The sequence below is a fragment of the Lycorma delicatula genome, chromosome 9 (assembly GCF_047948215.1).
Source record: "Lycorma delicatula isolate Av1 chromosome 9, ASM4794821v1, whole genome shotgun sequence".
Taxonomy (NCBI): domain Eukaryota; kingdom Metazoa; phylum Arthropoda; class Insecta; order Hemiptera; family Fulgoridae; genus Lycorma; species Lycorma delicatula.
Window position 1 is genome coordinate 22758355 of NC_134463.1, and position 18914 is coordinate 22777268.

At 28.8% G+C, this 18914-nt stretch overlaps 1 protein-coding gene across 1 annotated transcript in view; it reads left to right on the plus strand.

Annotated features, from left to right (window-relative positions):
• Positions 1-2046: 2046 nt before the first annotated feature.
• The window catches only part of LOC142329903 (G protein alpha q subunit), a 41356-nt gene continuing 24488 nt past the window's right edge, over positions 2047-18914 (plus strand). Inside the window, exons 1-3 of the mRNA XM_075374828.1 lie at positions 2047-2432; positions 10890-11074; positions 15807-15961. Of these exons, the coding sequence (XP_075230943.1) occupies positions 2315-2432; positions 10890-11074; positions 15807-15961 (458 nt within the window). The 5' untranslated portion in view covers positions 2047-2314. The remainder of the gene's footprint in view (positions 2433-10889; positions 11075-15806; positions 15962-18914) is intronic.

An 18914-nucleotide genomic window follows, 5' to 3' on the forward strand; every position in this document is an offset into this window, starting at 1 on the left:
TAACATCTATTTATTAATAAATGTTAGAAAAGATTAAACTTCAATTGTGATACTTTCGCATTACGAATTTGGAAATTGAAACATTTTTAGATTATTACCACCCGGAAAACAGAAGCAATAAATTCTCTACATTACAGTTGATCTACATAACAAAAATTACGTATTTTTTCCGAAACTGAGGAAAAAATAGTCAAAAGTTTATAAACAAAATTTACAAAAAGAAGAAAATAACAATTTTTGCGGTCATAGAAAGACCTCATAAAAGGAAAAAAAACAAAACTTACCGTTAAAAGTAAAGTAGATGTAAAAATTTAGCACTTATTAGCACCTATTAGAAAATTATTAACAGAAGAAAAACTCAAGCAACAAACGCAGTACTGCTTGTTATCATAAAAAAAATTATTATTAGAAATACATGAAAAATTAGAAAATTAATATTGAAACAAAATTTTACAGCCAGAAGCGTACGTAAAGAAAAAAACAAATTAATATGTGGTTTAAATGTATTCTATTAAAAAATAATATCATCAAATTAAAATGGATATAAGAAAAAAAACCGTAAAAATTGAAATAAATTAGTAACAATGCACTTATTAAATTATACTGAGGTAGATTTATAGAGGATTTTTACCATAGATTAAACAGCAAAACAGAGATTTATTTAAATTTGGAATAAAACCTGGCAAAATAAAAGACTTAACTTTTTTTTTTAAATTTCGTCTTTACATTTAAAAAACCAGAAATTTTAAGTGCTAGTTTGAACTCCATCGCAATACTGCATGACATACCACATTAGTTTCAAAATGACTAACTTACTACCCTACATAAATCGTTGCCAATCCAAGCTTGCCGTTTAGTTTTCAATAGTATCTTAACTTTCTTTGACTTGAGGAAATATATTTAGAACAGATAAACTATGAAATACGAATATGTTTCTATTTCATTGTCATGTAGACAACGACCTAATGAAGATGAGACATTTTTTTTCAAAATAAAATTATATTTACTACATCAATAATTATTCTGTTTATATTAGTCATTGGAAGATATTTTTGCAGAATTAAAAAAATTGGTTTTATTCCGTTCACTGCATCTGGAAAAATCGGGAATTTGAAAAACAGATGTTAAAGTACAGTATCATTAAATAATCAGAAATCAGTCATAAATTACGTTTTATTATTAAGGCTAATAAATGAATAAAAATCTCAATTCATTTATTACACACGGATACTTACAAAAATATAAGATATAAAGATTTTTTCTTTCTATAAAGGAATAACGGAAATGTGTTCAATTCGAGTAAATATTGCATTTTCCAATAAACTGGAAAAAGTTTACGTTCAAACCTTTACAGAGATTTTACGTAGAATCTTAAAGTAAATGATTAAATATTGTCTATTAATAGATCTAAATGCTAAGTAACATTTTCATAAGTTGTTGGCGCTAATCGTGTTTTCCAATATATTTCAACCGTTTAGCACAGCTTTTTATTTTTATTGCATTTTCTGTTTTATTTTTGTTAATAACAATAAATTACATTACACTACTAATATTAATAACACGTATTATTGTTAATTTTATTAATACATTATGGTATTCTTTTAGGAAAATAATATTCATGAACTTGCATCAGAATTGCTAATAATTTAGCAACTTTAACTTAATAATATAAATGCAATCCGCTGCAACCGTATTCTGTTTACGATAAACGGAATTATGGGTTTTAGTTGATGTTCCCTACTCGAGAATTATATGTTAAATAATAATTTTGCAGTTGAAGAATTAAGTCAATAAAGTCGTGTATCGTGTAATGCATTTAATGGACATTTGGACACTGTTATGTTTATTGATAAACACAACTGTTTAATTCGACGAACCTGTGTTGCATTCCACCTTGATAACGGCTCTGTCTCAGCTTTTAATCTTGTTAGTATACATGTGAGTATAGAAGTGATTGGCTTCTTAAATTGAATTAAAGTAATTGGATTTCATGTAGTATGTAGTTACGAGTATAAGTTAGAATTTCCGGTTGTAAAACTCTCCAGTTTGGTTTGCGTCTTTATTTCTTTGTGTAGCTTAGCACAACCAGTGACGTTTAATTATAAGCAGCTTGTGTTGTAGTGATTCTTCAATAGTAACTGCGGCGTGAATGTGTGTATGTTTATTGTGTAAGAAACAATTATTGATCAATGTTCATGTCTTATTTCCTGTGAACGTTGACCAAGTAAAAGGTGTTTTTTTTTACAACCCCTTCAAAACGGCTCGTTTCAGATAATACTGGCTAACCGACCTTCCGAAGTAACCCAGGCAAAACATGGCTTGTTGCCTGTCGGAAGAAGCGAAAGAACAAAAAAGAATTAATCAAGAAATTGAAAAACAACTGCGGAGGGATAAAAGAGATGCTAGACGAGAACTTAAACTTTTGTTATTGGGTGAGTAACAGTTTTATCATGTTATGTTAACATTATAGTCACCTGCAATTTTCTGTTTGTCAGTATTCTGTTTCTAATGTAATATCCGGCTGATATATTTCGCGCAACGTTATCAGAAAGTTTTAACAACAGCCAACTGCCTTTTTTATTAACTACAAAAATAATTATATATATTTTTATATATAATAAATATATATATATATTTACTTAAATTGATTCTAAAACTCCAAATTATATATATATTTATTGTAATAAACTTAAGTGCAACTACAGTGTTCAATTAGATAAATATTTAGCCTACAGTGAAGCATTAAAAGCATGTTTTTCTGAAAATTTACAATAAAAAGCACATTAATACAAAAATAATAGAAATTTATTTATAAAAAAATACTATGTAAACTAATAAAATACTATTATTATATAAACTTAGATACCCATTGTATATCGAATTTAGTTTAAATACATGTAATTATTGAAAATATACTTATTGATTGAATACGTAATCAAAGGTGGAAAATTTACAAATTAAAATTAAATCGTTATCTTTATTATTTGAGCTAAAGGGAAATGTTACCTGTAGTTGCTAAGGTTGTATTTAGTGAAACAAATATTGATCATTTTCAATTTCAAAGGTTGCTTTGAATCAACCAATTCACGATATGAATTGGTTGATTATGAAATTATTCTTAATTATTTGTAGAAGGGAATTTTTTATTACGTTAATTTTGTTTTGTTATATATATCTGTACTGAAAAAAAAACCGATTCCTTTTTTTTTATTCTGTGGAATTCTACTTTTCGAAGATATTTTTTTTAGTAATTATACAGCTGCTTTGTAATTGGTGTTTAGATGACTGCAGTTTTAATACGTAACATGCACTTTGAATTGCTTTTAAACTCCCAATAGTATGTGATTATATCATTTGCATTTATTCATCTTATTTTGATCAAACTTATAATGTTATTTCTCTTTTTTACTTGATTTCAGGCAAGATTCTTTAGTTTCTTATACCAGATTGAGTGATGTCATATGAAAAATGATTGAAAGACTTAAAAAAAGTACCATAAAACATATCTCTTTTTGTATTAATTAGCGATTTAAAACCCTTTAAATATTAAATAAGAGCAAATTAATGTATACATTATTCATTGTAAAAGCTGTCATACATATTTGTAAAAGTTAGATGTATTGGAGAATGTTGTGTGATAGTACAGGTGAGCCATGGGAGTGGGATAATTTTTAAAATGAAAAATAAACATATAAAAAAAAATTTATTTATTTATTATTATGTAATTACTGCAAATATGATGGCATTTAATGCTGTAGAATTATCGGTAAGTTGGCATAAAAACTACTAGCATTCAGCAAACATTTGGCACGGTACTAGGCTGACTGAAAACATTTTCATAATAATATAGATGATATTTATAACCAAAAATACAAACGATGCTATTCAGTTAAAACTAGTTTAGTTTCCCATTTAATGTTTTTATTTTAAAGTACTTTAAATAATTATTTTTTCTACTCGCTTTATCGCTATAGCTCGTAAATTCTGAAGTTGTTGTCGTCAGTAGATTCAAAAGAGCTCGTGTCCGATTCTGAATTTGCATTTACCACAAAATTGTCAATGTGCATAACATATAAGTATTCATCTTCAATGTATTTTTTTCAACGTTGACAACATGCTTGCAGACATTGCCCCACTCAGCCTCAGACACTTTATGAGATTTCTTTTCAGCTAACTTAAGAACGTCTGACATGTTAAAAGTTGTATTTCTTTTAGCTGCTTGCCCTTTCACTTGAATCTAAATCATTTCAACGGCATTTAGTGATAATAAGGTGGTAATTGCAGAACTGTGTGACCATAATTTTTAAAAATGTCATCTATTAAAAATTTATTTTGATTTTCTTTGTGTAATTTTATATCATATAGCTCAGTCTTCGTCATAGCAGGAGAACAGTTAATTTGTTGTTCGGCTAACCATTTTATCATATTGCTTTTTAAAGAGTTAGAATTTGGCTGCTTTTGTAGCAGAATGTTTGGATACGATGTGTTATCTAGTACGATGACCGAACAAGGTAGCAAGTAGGGAATACAGTTCTCCCGTAATCATTTCATGTACTTTTCAAAATTCATCGATTTGTGATAATCTCCTTTCTTATTTGACTTTTACATAAGTAAAGCATTGTTAATGAATCCTTTATTACAGCCGGCATGAACAATTATTATTAGTGAGCCCTGGATACTGGTGTTTTCAGTCCCTCATGAAGGTTTGTTGTGTCTATCCATGATTTTGGTGTCGCATGGCTACTGAGAATGTTGGTTTCATCTGTGTGTACAATCGGTCTAACTTCTTTATGAAACAGTGAAATAATTTGTTGTAGAAATTTCATTCTTTATTCCACTTTATTTCACTCCCTTTGAAATTAATTTCAATTTCGCAGGCTTTTTGCATAATTTTCTTCACAGTAAGTATGCACTTTTCAGTTACATAAAGTTTATTTATTAAATGCCTCAAAGCATTCATGTCAAATGAATCAAAATTGCACACAGTACTGGGGCAATTTACATGTTTTCTTGGTGAAACAAACACAGATGTCTTCTCAGTTTAATTTGATTTCTCTTCTGCTACAATTCTTTGGACCAGTAGTTTTGATACTTTTATCGCTTGAAAAACCGTATTCAGCACTTAAGTTTTCGTGACTATTCTGGTTCCAGCATTGTTTTGTAAAAATAAATTGTAAACAATGAATGGAGTTCCTCTTGCCTGAATATGAACTATTGTACCCTTTTCTCCTAACTTGAGCATTAAATAAAACATACACTGCAATAAATGTTTCTATAATAACCACTTCTAGAACATAATTATAAGCGATGGGTGGCATAGGATTCTTCACAGTGCAATGATTAGAGATTAAAAATAAGTAAATGAAATTGTTAGAATTGAGTGATTCTACTATTATTAGTTACTGTACAAGAGGAAGTAGGCCTAGATCACATCAATATATAATTTAGAATAAAACTCAACAATTGCATATGCTACAACAAGTTTATGAAACCTCTTTTCTATATATTACCAAACCATAAGACATATACAAAATGATAATTTTTTTAGTTTGGTTGTAACAGAAGCCAATGCATGCAAAATGCTAATACATAGGCTTTCAGTCCCTGGCTTCTGTGGTGTGAGTGGTAGCATCTTGGCCTTTCATCCGGAGGTCCTGGGTTCAAACCCTGGTCAGGCATGGCCTTTTTCACACATGCTACAAGTCATTTGTCTCTTCCTCTGAAGCAATACATAACGGCAGTCCTGGAGGTTAAAAAAAAAATAGGCTTTCAGTCCCTGCACCAACATATGTGCTGATACATTTAACTTCATTTTTTAAATAGTACACCTATCATATACCCTCCATCATTTGCTGTGCTCTGTTGCAGTCTGTCCTGCAGATTTTACATTGCTGCTTGCATCATGTTATTTGGTGTGGTTATTTCTTCTTGTTAAGAAACAGTTCATGAATGTCCCTAGGTTTACTAATGTACTCTTAACTTGAGGTAACTCCCAGAGAATTGCATACTTACAGGTCTAGAGAACATGCCGCCTATGGAATACCCCTCCTCTAGAAATTATATCCCCTAAAAACATTTCTTGAATCAACATCGTTGTTGCTCTGGCAGTGTGACATGTTGCCTTATCCTGCTGAAATTACACCACATTCAAATCGATCCCACAGTAAGTTGCAAGAAATTCCTGTAACATAAGTGTGTACTGAGTAGAAATGACTGTCACCACTTACCCTTCCTCTTAAAAAATATAAGATTCTAGGCTCCAAACTTGTAGCCCACTAGACAGTTACACGTGACCTACAAAGAGGATGTCTGTTAAGCTGCTGAAGATTCGAATCTGTAAAAAAATGTTGTTTGTCTACTATGCCCAATAAATGAAAATGCACTTCATCAATCATTAACAGTATTTCATCAGTAAACCAGTAAACAAAATTCCTACTGAATATCCCTGATTTGCTTTATCACACACACTTAGCTCTTGCATCACTATCATTTTATTTGAATGAAAGTTCAAATCCTTTTGCAGAATTCTTCTGATACTGCTATGGAATAAATGAAGGGCTCCTTATTACTGCTTCACACTGACTGTCAGTGTTTGGAGGAGTTCTCATAGTGTAAACAAGACCTGGTTGTTTGTTTTTCATTGCAAAAGCAGTTCATTGGAACTTACTTATCCAGAACTTAATCCTATTGTGGCTAGGAATGGCACTATGACATAAATTATTGAAATGCCAACCGAATAGCTCTGTGGATTCACTACTGAAACATCATTTTAAAAATATGTTGCACTACAAATGCATAGTGTACAGTACTCCACTCATACTTTTATTGTTTGTAAAATGGCTTCCAATATGCAAAGTCACAATCAGTCTGATTCTTGATTACATTTCAGGGTTGCCAACTTATTTTGCTTTAAAAATTGTCAGGTTCCCATGTTTTATATATATCTAAAAGTATTGGATGACTCAGTGTACAAATAATATTTTGATTTAGCATCATTAAATTACATTTAATCTAATTTAATGGATTAATTAAATACATTAAAGGCAGTCATTAGATACATTTGAGGCAGCATATATTGTATCACAACAGTTTTTTCCCAATAGGATTGTTGAATTTGTGTAATGTAATTTATTTTATTTAATTTACATTTTAAAATTATACATGTAAAATATAAAGATAATATAAATAAAATAATAATTTAGTTACACCATTTTCAAGAGCTAGGAATTGCCTATTTATAATGTAACAAATACACCTCTAGTAAAATCATTTATGTTATTTAAATGTATTACATTTCTCACTTTTTGTCATAGTTGATTTTATTAGTTTTATAAAATGAGCATTGAGAAAATATTTTTTATTAAGTGCTTGTGAAATTTATTTTCATAATTTTTAAGTTTTTATACCTGATTTTTATTTATATTACTAATGTAAAATTGTTGAATGGTTCAATTATCAAAACATAGTTTTTATTAATTGAAGAGAAAGCAGAGTAAATTTGCCTAGGTGGGACATTTCCACAGGAGTTACCCAGGATGAGGAAGTGGAGATACCTCTTAGTTCCACCTTTTCGTGTTTTTTGTGCTTATATTTTCCTTGCCTCTTGAAGCAGAATAATTTTTGAAGAAAAATCTGTTTTGTTTATAACAGTATTACAGTTTTTCATAATTGTATAGAGGGTTATATATATGAAGTTGGGAGGAGAATTCTTCAAAAACATCAAATTTATTAATTTCCCCCAAAAAAAGGACAATTTAAAAAAAAACGGATTGAATCAATTTATTTCTGATTAATTTTTTTTCATGATTTTTGGTTAATTGAAGCATTATATCCTAGTAACACATACAGACAGAAATCTCAAACTTTTTTAATATCATTGAATTTTTATTTATTTTTGTAATTATTATTTATTTTTTGGAATATTTTAATTTTTTTTAATTGTTATAATGTACTTTCTGTTCCCAAAAATTAAAAGGGAACCAATTTGTTATTTCATTTTAATTTTTACGAAAATGGTTTAATTTAAGTGAGTGATTGTCCAGAAACAAATAAAATGTTCGTAATTTATTAAAAAAAGGGAAATTTTTTTTCCATCCTACAAACTAACAGGTTTTAATAGCATAAATTAAATAAATAAAATTTAAAAAAAGGGCAAAAGATATGAATTCTTTATATACGAGATTCAGTTTTATAATAAACTAGCATCCCTGTCACGAATTTGCCCGTGCTATATGATTACATGTGATTAGTTGTGTGCAATATTTTGACATTTTGGACAAATATGAGCCAAATTGGTTCATAAATACAATTTTTATAAATATCACGACCCCCATCACCATCTAGCAGGTTCATTTTTGACAAAAAATATTTCTTTTCACGTAACTAATATATATTCTGAATATGATCCAATCTGACCATAAATACAATCTTTTGAAATATCTCAACCCCATCACCACCTAGCAGGTCAAAACTAATTTAGGGCATTCATTTAGGGCTTCATGGGCATGTGCACAATTCACCAAAGTTTCAACACAATCGGATGAATGGTGTAGGAAGGCATATGGGACAAACATTCATTTTTATATGTATAGAATGCTATTAATAATAAAATATCTTAAGATGATTGAATTCAAAAGGAAATAAATCATCATAAATGTAAAATATTTTTTTGATCATTTAATACCTGATGTCCATTATTATGGATTTACAGTTCTCATAGGTAAACTGAGGTGTTCTTCGGCTAAAGACATTACAATTACAGTATTGACTTTTTGTCATTTATTATTAACTATTGGATCTGTAAACTATTCCTTCATTATTCCCTTAAATTTATCATTTTTGCTTATTAAAATGTGCATTTATTTTTGCACCAACTATTTGATCATGTATACTATATAAGCCTTAAATCTAGGTTCAGAGCCCTTATCATAAACTGAAATTGTTTGAACAAAAAAAAAATGTCTTTTTTGTCCAAAAAACATTTGTTTTCCCAAGAGCAATGAATCTTCATTGTTGTAGACGTTAGTTCACTACATTGTTTTCATTGTTGAACTACAACACGTGTACTTCACGTGTTGTAGATGAATTTCATGGGAATTATCCAAATGTGGCAGTGCCTAACAGTTCAACCATAACGAAATTAATCACCCTTCTTAGAGAATGCAGATCAGTTACAGACAAGAAGAGAACTAGTAGACTGGCCATTTTGACTGATGCTAAACTGGTTGAGGTTAAGAATGTGATACAGCGTTCGCTTTCAAAAAGCTTGAAGAGACTATCAGTGCATTCTGAGATTTCATATGGAAGTTTCAGAGAATGATAAAGCAGTTAAATATTCGTGCATATCATGTTTGCAGTGTTCAGGAATTGAAGGAGCCAGATAAAGAAAAATGCATAGTGTACTGTACATAGTTTCAATCATTTGTTGACAACCATGGAGTTGCAGAGCTTGACCATATTTTCTTTACTGATGAGGTTTGGTTTCACCTTAGTGGCTACATGAACAGTCAAAACACTAGAATTTGGTTAACTGAAAATCCACATGTGTTACATGAAAACCCCTTACACTCTCAGAAAATGTAAGTGTGGTGTGCCGTATCACATCATCAAATAGTGGATCCCACTTTTTTTGAAACTGTAGTGAAAAATGTTGTGTACCAAGATATCATTGCATAGTTTATTGGGCTACTTGAAGATGATAAACGTGATTGTTGGTTCTAGTAGGACAGTGTCATGTGTCACACATCTAATGAAACCATGCATTTTTTGTGCACATTTTTTTGGCAAGCATATTATCTCTAAAGGATTATGGCCCCTACATTCACCCAATTTGATGTCTCCCGATTTCTTCCTGTTTACTTAATCTCTTAAGTTCTTAATGGAAAGGTGTATAAAATCAGGCCACACTCACTGGAGGAACTAAAAATGAACATAACAATGGAAATTAATATCAGTATATATGTGCTCCACAAAATGGCCTCAAACACGGTAAAAGAAGTTCGTACATGCATCTCTGAACGGGGCAGCTATTTTCAGCATATATTGTGAAAATAAATACATTTTAAAATCCTTAATAACTTATTTTTTTTATTAGTTTGATATGCATGACTTTTGGATCTCTTTGTATTAAAGCCTTATTTTTTTACAAAATGCTCTGATTTTAACGACTCCTTTTTTTATCTATAGAGGAAATTCGACTGCTGGTCCTGTAGTAAGTTTCTTCTTACTTTCTGTGTAATCTTACACTTATTTACTGATAAGTAAGCGGAAGGTTTTTTAAATGAGAAATTTCATGGTTTATATAGACGATCAAATTATTATTTTTTTTATTCTCATAGCTTATTTTTAGAAGTTATAACATAACATTATTGGCAAATGATATTCTGATATTTGAAGTTGATTGTTATAATATTCTATATTATAATGACATTCTGATATTCAAAAAATTGGCTTTAAAAACCTTGGAAAAATATGATACACATTACTATGTTTTTGAGGTCCTTAACTCTTGTTCACTATTAGTCTCTTTATTAGTTTCTCCATATATTTTGTCTTCCTTTTAACTACATGCAGATTCTCATTTCTTGCAGAACAACTGTTAATAATTTGAACATCATATTTTGTTGGATAATATTATATTTAAAAAAAAATTTTTTTTTAAAAATCGGTACAACTGAAAAACAAAATTCAGTATTTTTACGTTTTGTTTTTTTTAAACCGATGTGTAATTAAGTGTAAATATGTTTATTTTTTAATTTTATCAAACTCAAAATTTAAAGCGAAATTGAAAATTTATCTTTTCTTTTTTTAGTACCTTAATAATTGTAAATGCATTATATCAAAACTATATTAGTTTCGTAAAATTTGTTTTTATTTTTTTGTTAAAACAGGAGCTGGTGAGTCAGGAAAGTCCACCTTTATCAAGCAGATGAGAATTATTCACGGATCAGGTTATTCAGATGATGATAAACGTAGTTTTGTTAAACTCATCTATCAAAACATATTTATGGCAATGCAAAGCATGCTACGTGCCATGGAATTACTAAAGATTGATTATGGTGATCCATCAGCTGAAGTCAGTATATATTACATTACTATAAGTTATGTTAATTTTGTAATTATATAATTTTGAAAATAATTAACTATTAATTAATTATTTCAGTTATTATATAGTCTCTGCATCTTACTTTCTTTATATAAATGATTCGTAATTTGGAAAATTTTTAATCTGGCTATTCAATTTTTTAATTATAGATTTTTAATATATTTTAATCCATTATGACCAGTTTTGTGGGAATTCAAGTAGTTTTATTACTAAATGTATTTCAAACAGCTTAAACAAAATTTTGGGAGTAAAACTTCCACCACAGGCCATAGCTATTAATATATCAGTGTCTAGTTGTTTTATCAGTTTGCTTCTCCGAGAAAATGACTTCAATTTTTAGCAATGAAATTGCAGCTCACATGAAGTATTGTCATCGCAAATCAGCTGATTTTGAATTGAGAGTTCTAGGGTTCAAATCCTAGTAAAGGCAGTTAGATTGTGGATACCAGTGTTCTTTGGTGGCTGGGTTTCAATTAACCATGCATCTCAGGAATGGTTAACCTGAGGCTGTACTAGACTACACTTCATTTAGATTTTTGTATCATCCTCATTCATCCTTTGAAGTAATATCTTTTGGTAGTTCCAGAGGCTAAACTGAAAAAGAGTTCACATGTAGTAAAATTAAAAATAAACTTCTTATTGGAGATAAAATTTTTACTTTCCATTTTCCAAAATCAATTTTGGTTTAGGGCTGTTTGCATATTATATAAATATGAACTTGATAAACAGTAAAATCTTTGATAAACAGTCAATCATCTTGATAAACTGTAATGTCCTTTCTTTTTTAATGGGTTGCTTTCCTTATACAGGAAAATGTGCTTCTAGAATAACATTTTAGAGCTACTGTATGGCTCCTTTGTCAGTGGAGTTGCAGGTGATAACTCCACCCTGTAAAGAGGTGTAGATTATCTGCTGTTAATTATATCTCTTTAAGTCATTAGGAAACCCTTGTAGTATGTGGTGGTTGATCAGTGTCTTTGATCGATTTTTTTAAATGAATGTACAGTGTGAAATCAGTTGGCATGGTATAAAACATTTAGGGCAGTCACTACAGTTTAATTTGTGTTGGATAATATCTTATTTGTCAAATATGTGATTAGTTTTTTCAGTTAAAAACGAAATAAAATTATAACAAAATTAATAAAACCAGGTAATTCTGAGAAATTACTTGATTAACTTCAGTTTTTTTATACTTTAATACACCATTGTAGATATGCTTAGAATCAGGAAAACACAAGATCAATCTAAATGTCAGTAAGCAGGTTTGGGCAGCGGTTGACTCGCATAAGGTCAGAGTCTGTGCTGCATTATCAGTACAGTAGTGAATTAGTGATCAGTTTTGTGAGTTTTAGTGATCTATTAATATGTTAATCTGTTATGTGATGAGATTAGGGTTAAGATTAAAGGTATTAGAGTTAAGTTAGAGTTTTGTGGGAAGAAAATAGACAGTAAACTAAACTTAATAGTCGTCACAGTCATACACATCACTAATAGCATGGCAAATGTGGTGTAGCGTCTATCTGTGGTGACTATATTAACATTTAAACACATATTTGGCCAAGTGTCCTACAAGATGATATTAAATGTTGCCATAGCTTGGTAATTTACCCCTCTCTCTCCAAAAAAAAAGTGTAACCTTAACCTCTCTTCACAGAATGGATTAGCATCTGAACAGAACTTGATAATTCATAAAACTGATAGCTAAATGACTAAAGTATTGATAGAATGGTGTGGACTTTGACCTTTACAGGTCACCTGCTAGCCAAACCTGCTTTCTGATATTTAGATCTTGTATTTTCCTGATCCTAAGCATATTTACTATAGTACATTAAAATATGAACAAAATTAATGGTGTTCAAGTAATTGCTCAGAATTACCAAGTTTAATGGAATGAAATATAAATGTAAAATATTAATTAAATGTTAATATATGAGTTTTTAGTGTAGCATAAATTGAGTATTTTCTTATTTAATAAATATGCAAAGGATTGCTAACTAGTGATAATAGTTCAGTAAAAACAAGAAGGATTTTTTTTGCTGGAGAAAATGTTGTAAAGCATAGACTCGTGAATTACAAGTTTTAAGTGAAGATTGCTATATTACAATAAAACATAAACAATAGGAAGGCCAGAAAGACAAAGATATTTTAAATTGCAGTGTTACTGAAGAATTAAAAAAATTAGGTTGTTGATCAAGCAAATGAAGAAAACACTCATAAACTTAAAAAAATAATTAAAATTTAAACTGGGTGACCATTTTGATAGTTAAAAATCATCATTAAGGAGGAGTTAGTATATATATATATATATTTATATAAAATAAAATAAAATAATTAAATGAAAAATGTTATAATGAAATAATTGTAAATATTAATGTTCAAATAAGCAATAAAAATCTTTTTCAAAAGTAGAAAAAGATACAGGTTTCATTTTTGATTAAAAAATAACTTTGAACAAATTAATATAATTTAAAAAATGAGGTTTTAGAGATCCATGAAATATTTATATTTTTTGAAGTTATTGCACTACATCCTAATATTCTATTCAAGGAAAAAGGGATGTTGAATAAATAGTTAATCGCCCCATCTATTGGTTCATGTAAAGGTAGAGTAGGGGTAAAATATAAATTCAACAGATTAATATGTGATATGGAATGATTTTAATTTATTAAAAAATCTTATAAGCAAATTAATCAACAGCAACAGGTTCTTCCTGCCTAGATTTCTAGCAAATCTTTTCATGGACAATCTAGAAATGATATCTAAAAAAAGAAAAGTATTTCCTGCAATTTTTGGTTGAAATAACATGGAATTTTGTTTTCCTTTTTTTTGTCACTTCTAATCATGTTAAAAATTTAAACTAAATCAACAATATTAGAAAATTTATATATTCATTATGTATGAAACAGATATTACTATTTTTTGATTTAAAATAGGCACCTAAAAATAAAAATCAGTTTTCATATTTACAAAAAAATTATGCCTTCTACTAGGTATATCGCTGATAATATTTTTCATCCTTTTTTAACATAAGATGGCTGCTTTTAATGCAATGGTTTTTAAAGTAAACTGGGTGGTATTTGTTCAGGAATCTTATTGCTTAGAAATCAATTTAAAAAAAAGGAGATCAAGATTTAGCTGATTTCTGTGGTTTTACTGAAGGAACCACAGACACTATTTAGAAAGAATCAAGAAAAAATTGAGCAGCAAAAAAACCTTATTTCAAGATAAAAGAGAACAAGGATTCAAAAAGCATTGACAGCATTGCATATTACTCTCCTCATTGCAAACAGCAGCTAGGTAAAAATTATTCCAAAACCCACAACTTTAACAGTATTATAGCTATCTGGTTTTAGGAAATTGGCCTTTGCCCTAGAAAATAGTTCCAGAGTTAATTTAATAAAAAATTACTATCTTTGTGAAAGTTTCTTTGATAAGAACATTGTATGATTGGTTATTCCTTCCCTAATTATTTTTTCATGGAAGGGGTTATCATACTTAATTTTTTTCATTATTAATTTTCTATGGGAGGAATTAATTTTTTATCACTTTGATTGGTTATGGTTCATGCTATTGCATTTTTCTTGAAATATATTTTTATTTTATCCAGCTTTGTAAAATGGATACATATGAGGTCATGAGTAATCTGAATTGAAATTTTAGTGGTATGTAAAGTTTTTTAGCTAAAAGTTCTTGATTGGGATTCTCCTTTTTACTTTATTGATCAACATTTGTTTGTATTGTTTACTTTTATTGTGTAAAGACTGTTAGAAATACTGTGTAGTGTTTCATTTTTTTAAATACTATTTTTCAAATATTTATTATTGTCATTTCTAAATTATAATTTCATTTATTTATTATTCTTTTTATATTAATTTCTTAACATCTACTGCTGATTGTTTAACAATTGAAATGGCCATCACTTTCAGATTTCTAGTAATACTTTTTTGTAAGTGATTTTTGAGCATTTTCTTATTTTATAGTTTACTTTAATAACTTTTTAGCATAGCTCATTCTTTAAATTTATAAATGAAGAGATTTTCTGATGAAAAAAGTTGAAGAACTTGGTTAGTGGGTACTAAATATGGTATTCAGTATTGATTTAGTTAGTGAAGAAAATAAAAAAAGTAAAAACTGTTACGACAGATAAACTAAGATTACACATTAGGCATGTAATTGAAGTTTACCAAATTTATAGAGATGAAAAGGTTGGAATGATAGAGAAAGGAATGGAGAAGCACATTTTAACTAGATTAGTGAATAGGAAGAAATATTCCTTGGATGAGACTAACTGCATTTCTTATAACCTGATGGTTTCATAACATAAGAAATATCTCTGAGAAGTAGCAACCAGGATAATTTAAGATTGTGAAGGAATCATAAAATATCAATGGCTAATGCTATGTTTATCTAGTTCCTACAGATTTCTTAACTTTAGTTACAGTTTACTTGTTTAAAACTAATATATGGTGTCAATAATAAACAATTTATTGATGAATTCCATTTGTACGGTTATATGTCAGCCATTTTCATTTTTTGTTGGGCAATAATTTTTATATTTCAAGTAACAGTAATTGGTAAGTTATATAAAGTACAAATATGATTTTTTTTTCTGAATTCTAACTGCTCGTGGCATATGCAGTTAATTTGTACTCATGATTCATTTTAAAATTAAAAATGTATAAATTTTTCTTATTGTTTTTAGGAAAAAGGAGAGTTGATTAAAGGAATTGATTTTGAAACTGTGACAACTTTTGAAAGTCCCTATGCAGAAGCAATAAGAGATCTTTGGGCAGATACTGGAGTTCAAGAATGTTATGACCGTAGGAGAGAGTACCAGCTGACTGACTCAGCAAAATAGTCTGTATTATTTAGTTTGCATCACTTTATTTTATCTAGTTTTATCTATTTAGTTATAGAAATCACAACATTCAGCTGCATGTTTGTTTTAATTTTGATATTTTGTTAAGTTTAAGTTCTGCTGTTCTGATCTGAATGATTCTTTACTGTCCTGTTTACTGAACCTTGAGAATGGTTTTAGAGATAAGTTTATCAGTATTACTCCATAATTGTGGGGCAGTATGACCTAAACGTAGATCATGTTATGTTTTATAACATCAATTTTCTGTGTTAATATTTTGAATAACTGAATGAATCATGTTTTGCAGAGATAGCTTGATGGTTACTGGGTTCCTGCATTTTCAGTTTATAAGGTGGCCTGAAGTGTGTGTGTATTTGGACACTGTAAGATGCATATTATAAGACTCTGTATATTGCCAACTATGCTGGATTAGTACAGCACATTACTAATCCAAATAAGAGTTTATTTTGTTTCTCTTACTTTCTGAGACAAACAATATACATATATATGTTTATTTTATTAGATCAACCAAAGTACAGAATAAATAAAGTAGAATGACTTACCTTATTCCACTATATATGCAGAAGCACTTTTGCGATTTACTCGCATCATCAGCTGCATTATATATTCATCTCAAATTACATTACAAACTCCGTAAAATATAACATATCATGCATTTATATATTTTATTTAAAATTTAAAACTTTCAATCTTTTAATTTTTTTATTTTAAACTTTTAATCAGTTAAATTAATAATTAAAACAAAATTTAATAATATGAAAAATTAATTAAAATTAACAGTAAAAGTGAAATTGTAAAAATGTTTACATATGTAAAAATATAACATATGACATCAAAGCATAAAATCAAATTAAAATAATTTTTCCTGTTTGTTTGAAAATATATTTCAGAAAATTTTCTGAATTGTTTGTTATTGAAGGTTGAGTACCTTAATCAAGATCAAAAGGATTGTAGCACCTAACTACTGTATTTTATTAAATGTGCTAGATATTCAACTTATAAATTTTCTGTGATACAAACAAATAAATAAATACCATTGAAACATGAAATGTTTCAGAACCTTGAAACAATAAATGTTCTAGTAAGTAAATGTGGTAACATTAAAGGAAATTTTTCCTGCTCATTAAATTTCCTTAATGGACTATGTCCGTAGGACTCACCTTATTGGTCAGATTAAATTTTTTCTGTGATATGCCTCAGAGAAACCTTTTAAAAAATTGGCCTGAGATTTGGTGAAAGAAAAACCTTTAAATAAGTGTTATTTTTAACAACTTTTGTGATATATATCTTTATTTAACTACTGTCTTTATTTAAGTTTGTAAATTTATAAGATTTCCCAGAACACCATTTGATATTTTGATATTTTCTTTATAAAGTTGAATATTATTTTTACTAATAATTTTGATTTTCAATATTTTCTTTTTTATCTTCATCATATTCTATGTCATGTAGGTCAGTGATTCTAATTTTAATTCTTCTTTTTATATTTCTTGATTCCTGCATTTTCCAACCAGATCTCCTTACATCTTGAATCACATTTTCTCTCTCATATCATAGTACAGTCTGTACAATGAAAATAAAAGCTTGCGTTGGAGAAGGTCAAGAATACATTACTAGCGAACCTGAAAACATTATACCCATCTAATAGCACAACAGTTATAATCATACTTTTATTTATGCACATTTAATTTATTACCATTTTAATATTTTATTAGTTATAATTCATTATTACCCAATTAGTATTAATTCAATAAATAAAGATTGCCAAAATAAGAATTTTAATGAGGTGTATTTTTAAACTAAAAAAAACTTAATTAATGCTTGAAAATACATTGCATCCATAACTAAACTAAATTAGATGTACAATTCATTTTGTACAGTATTTATAATTTTCAAATTCTTTTTTTTTTGTACAGTTTTTTCATGTTCGATTGTACTATTAATAATATTAACACTTACTTGCAATTTACATTATATGTCCAATTCCTGTACAAGTTCACCATCTTCTTCCTCTTCATCAGAACACTTTCACTACCACTGTCTAGATGTATGTTAAATCTAACTGTTATTTCGTCGATTAGCGATTCCATGTTATACTCAGTTTCAGATTTTTTATGTTTGCAATTTGGTTTCTAATTATCCTTATTCATTTTTTCCTTAGCTAATTTTTTAATACTTGATATTAAAAATGTTGTATTACTACCAACATATCTTTTCAGAGCCAACTAATACCATCTCGATCGGGTATAAATCGGGATGGTTAGGTGGAAGTCGCAGAACCTGATACCCATGTATCAGGTTTAATCACATTTCTATGTGATTTAATTATGTCATACAATTGTGGTTTTAACATTGCTGGATTAAATGGAATATTATTCTTTTCTAACCAATTAAGCATGCCACTTTTCATACCATTTGAATTCAAAGGTTTCTCCAGAAGTGAATTGTGTTGTGGCGTATTGTCGATAACAATTAATGACGGAGGAGAAGACAGGAGTTAATTTTTTAGTTGGTCACTTCATATGAAATTGTTGTTGATGCTGTTCTGATAGTCCCCGCTTTTTGAACTCAAGTTCCAAGTTAACATTGCTTTTGAAATAGACTCCATTTCTCCTCCAGCATGGATGTGATTAACCGATCACCTTTATTAATTAACATTTTTACTCCAGCACCACTATCACCTGAATCCAACCACAATTTTATTGTCGAATGGGACATTAAAATATACGATTCGTCCAAATAAAAAGTCATAGAATTTTCTTTTCTGAAATTAGTCTTTTTTTTTTTTAGATATTCTACCCTCTTCCACTGGGTGTCTTCTTTTTCAGTCAAACATTTCCTATTATTATCAGTTTTGCCTCACTTAAACCATAACTCTTTCAGGATAGCTGTTAGTATAGTTCTAGAACTATACTCAACTATATATTCAGC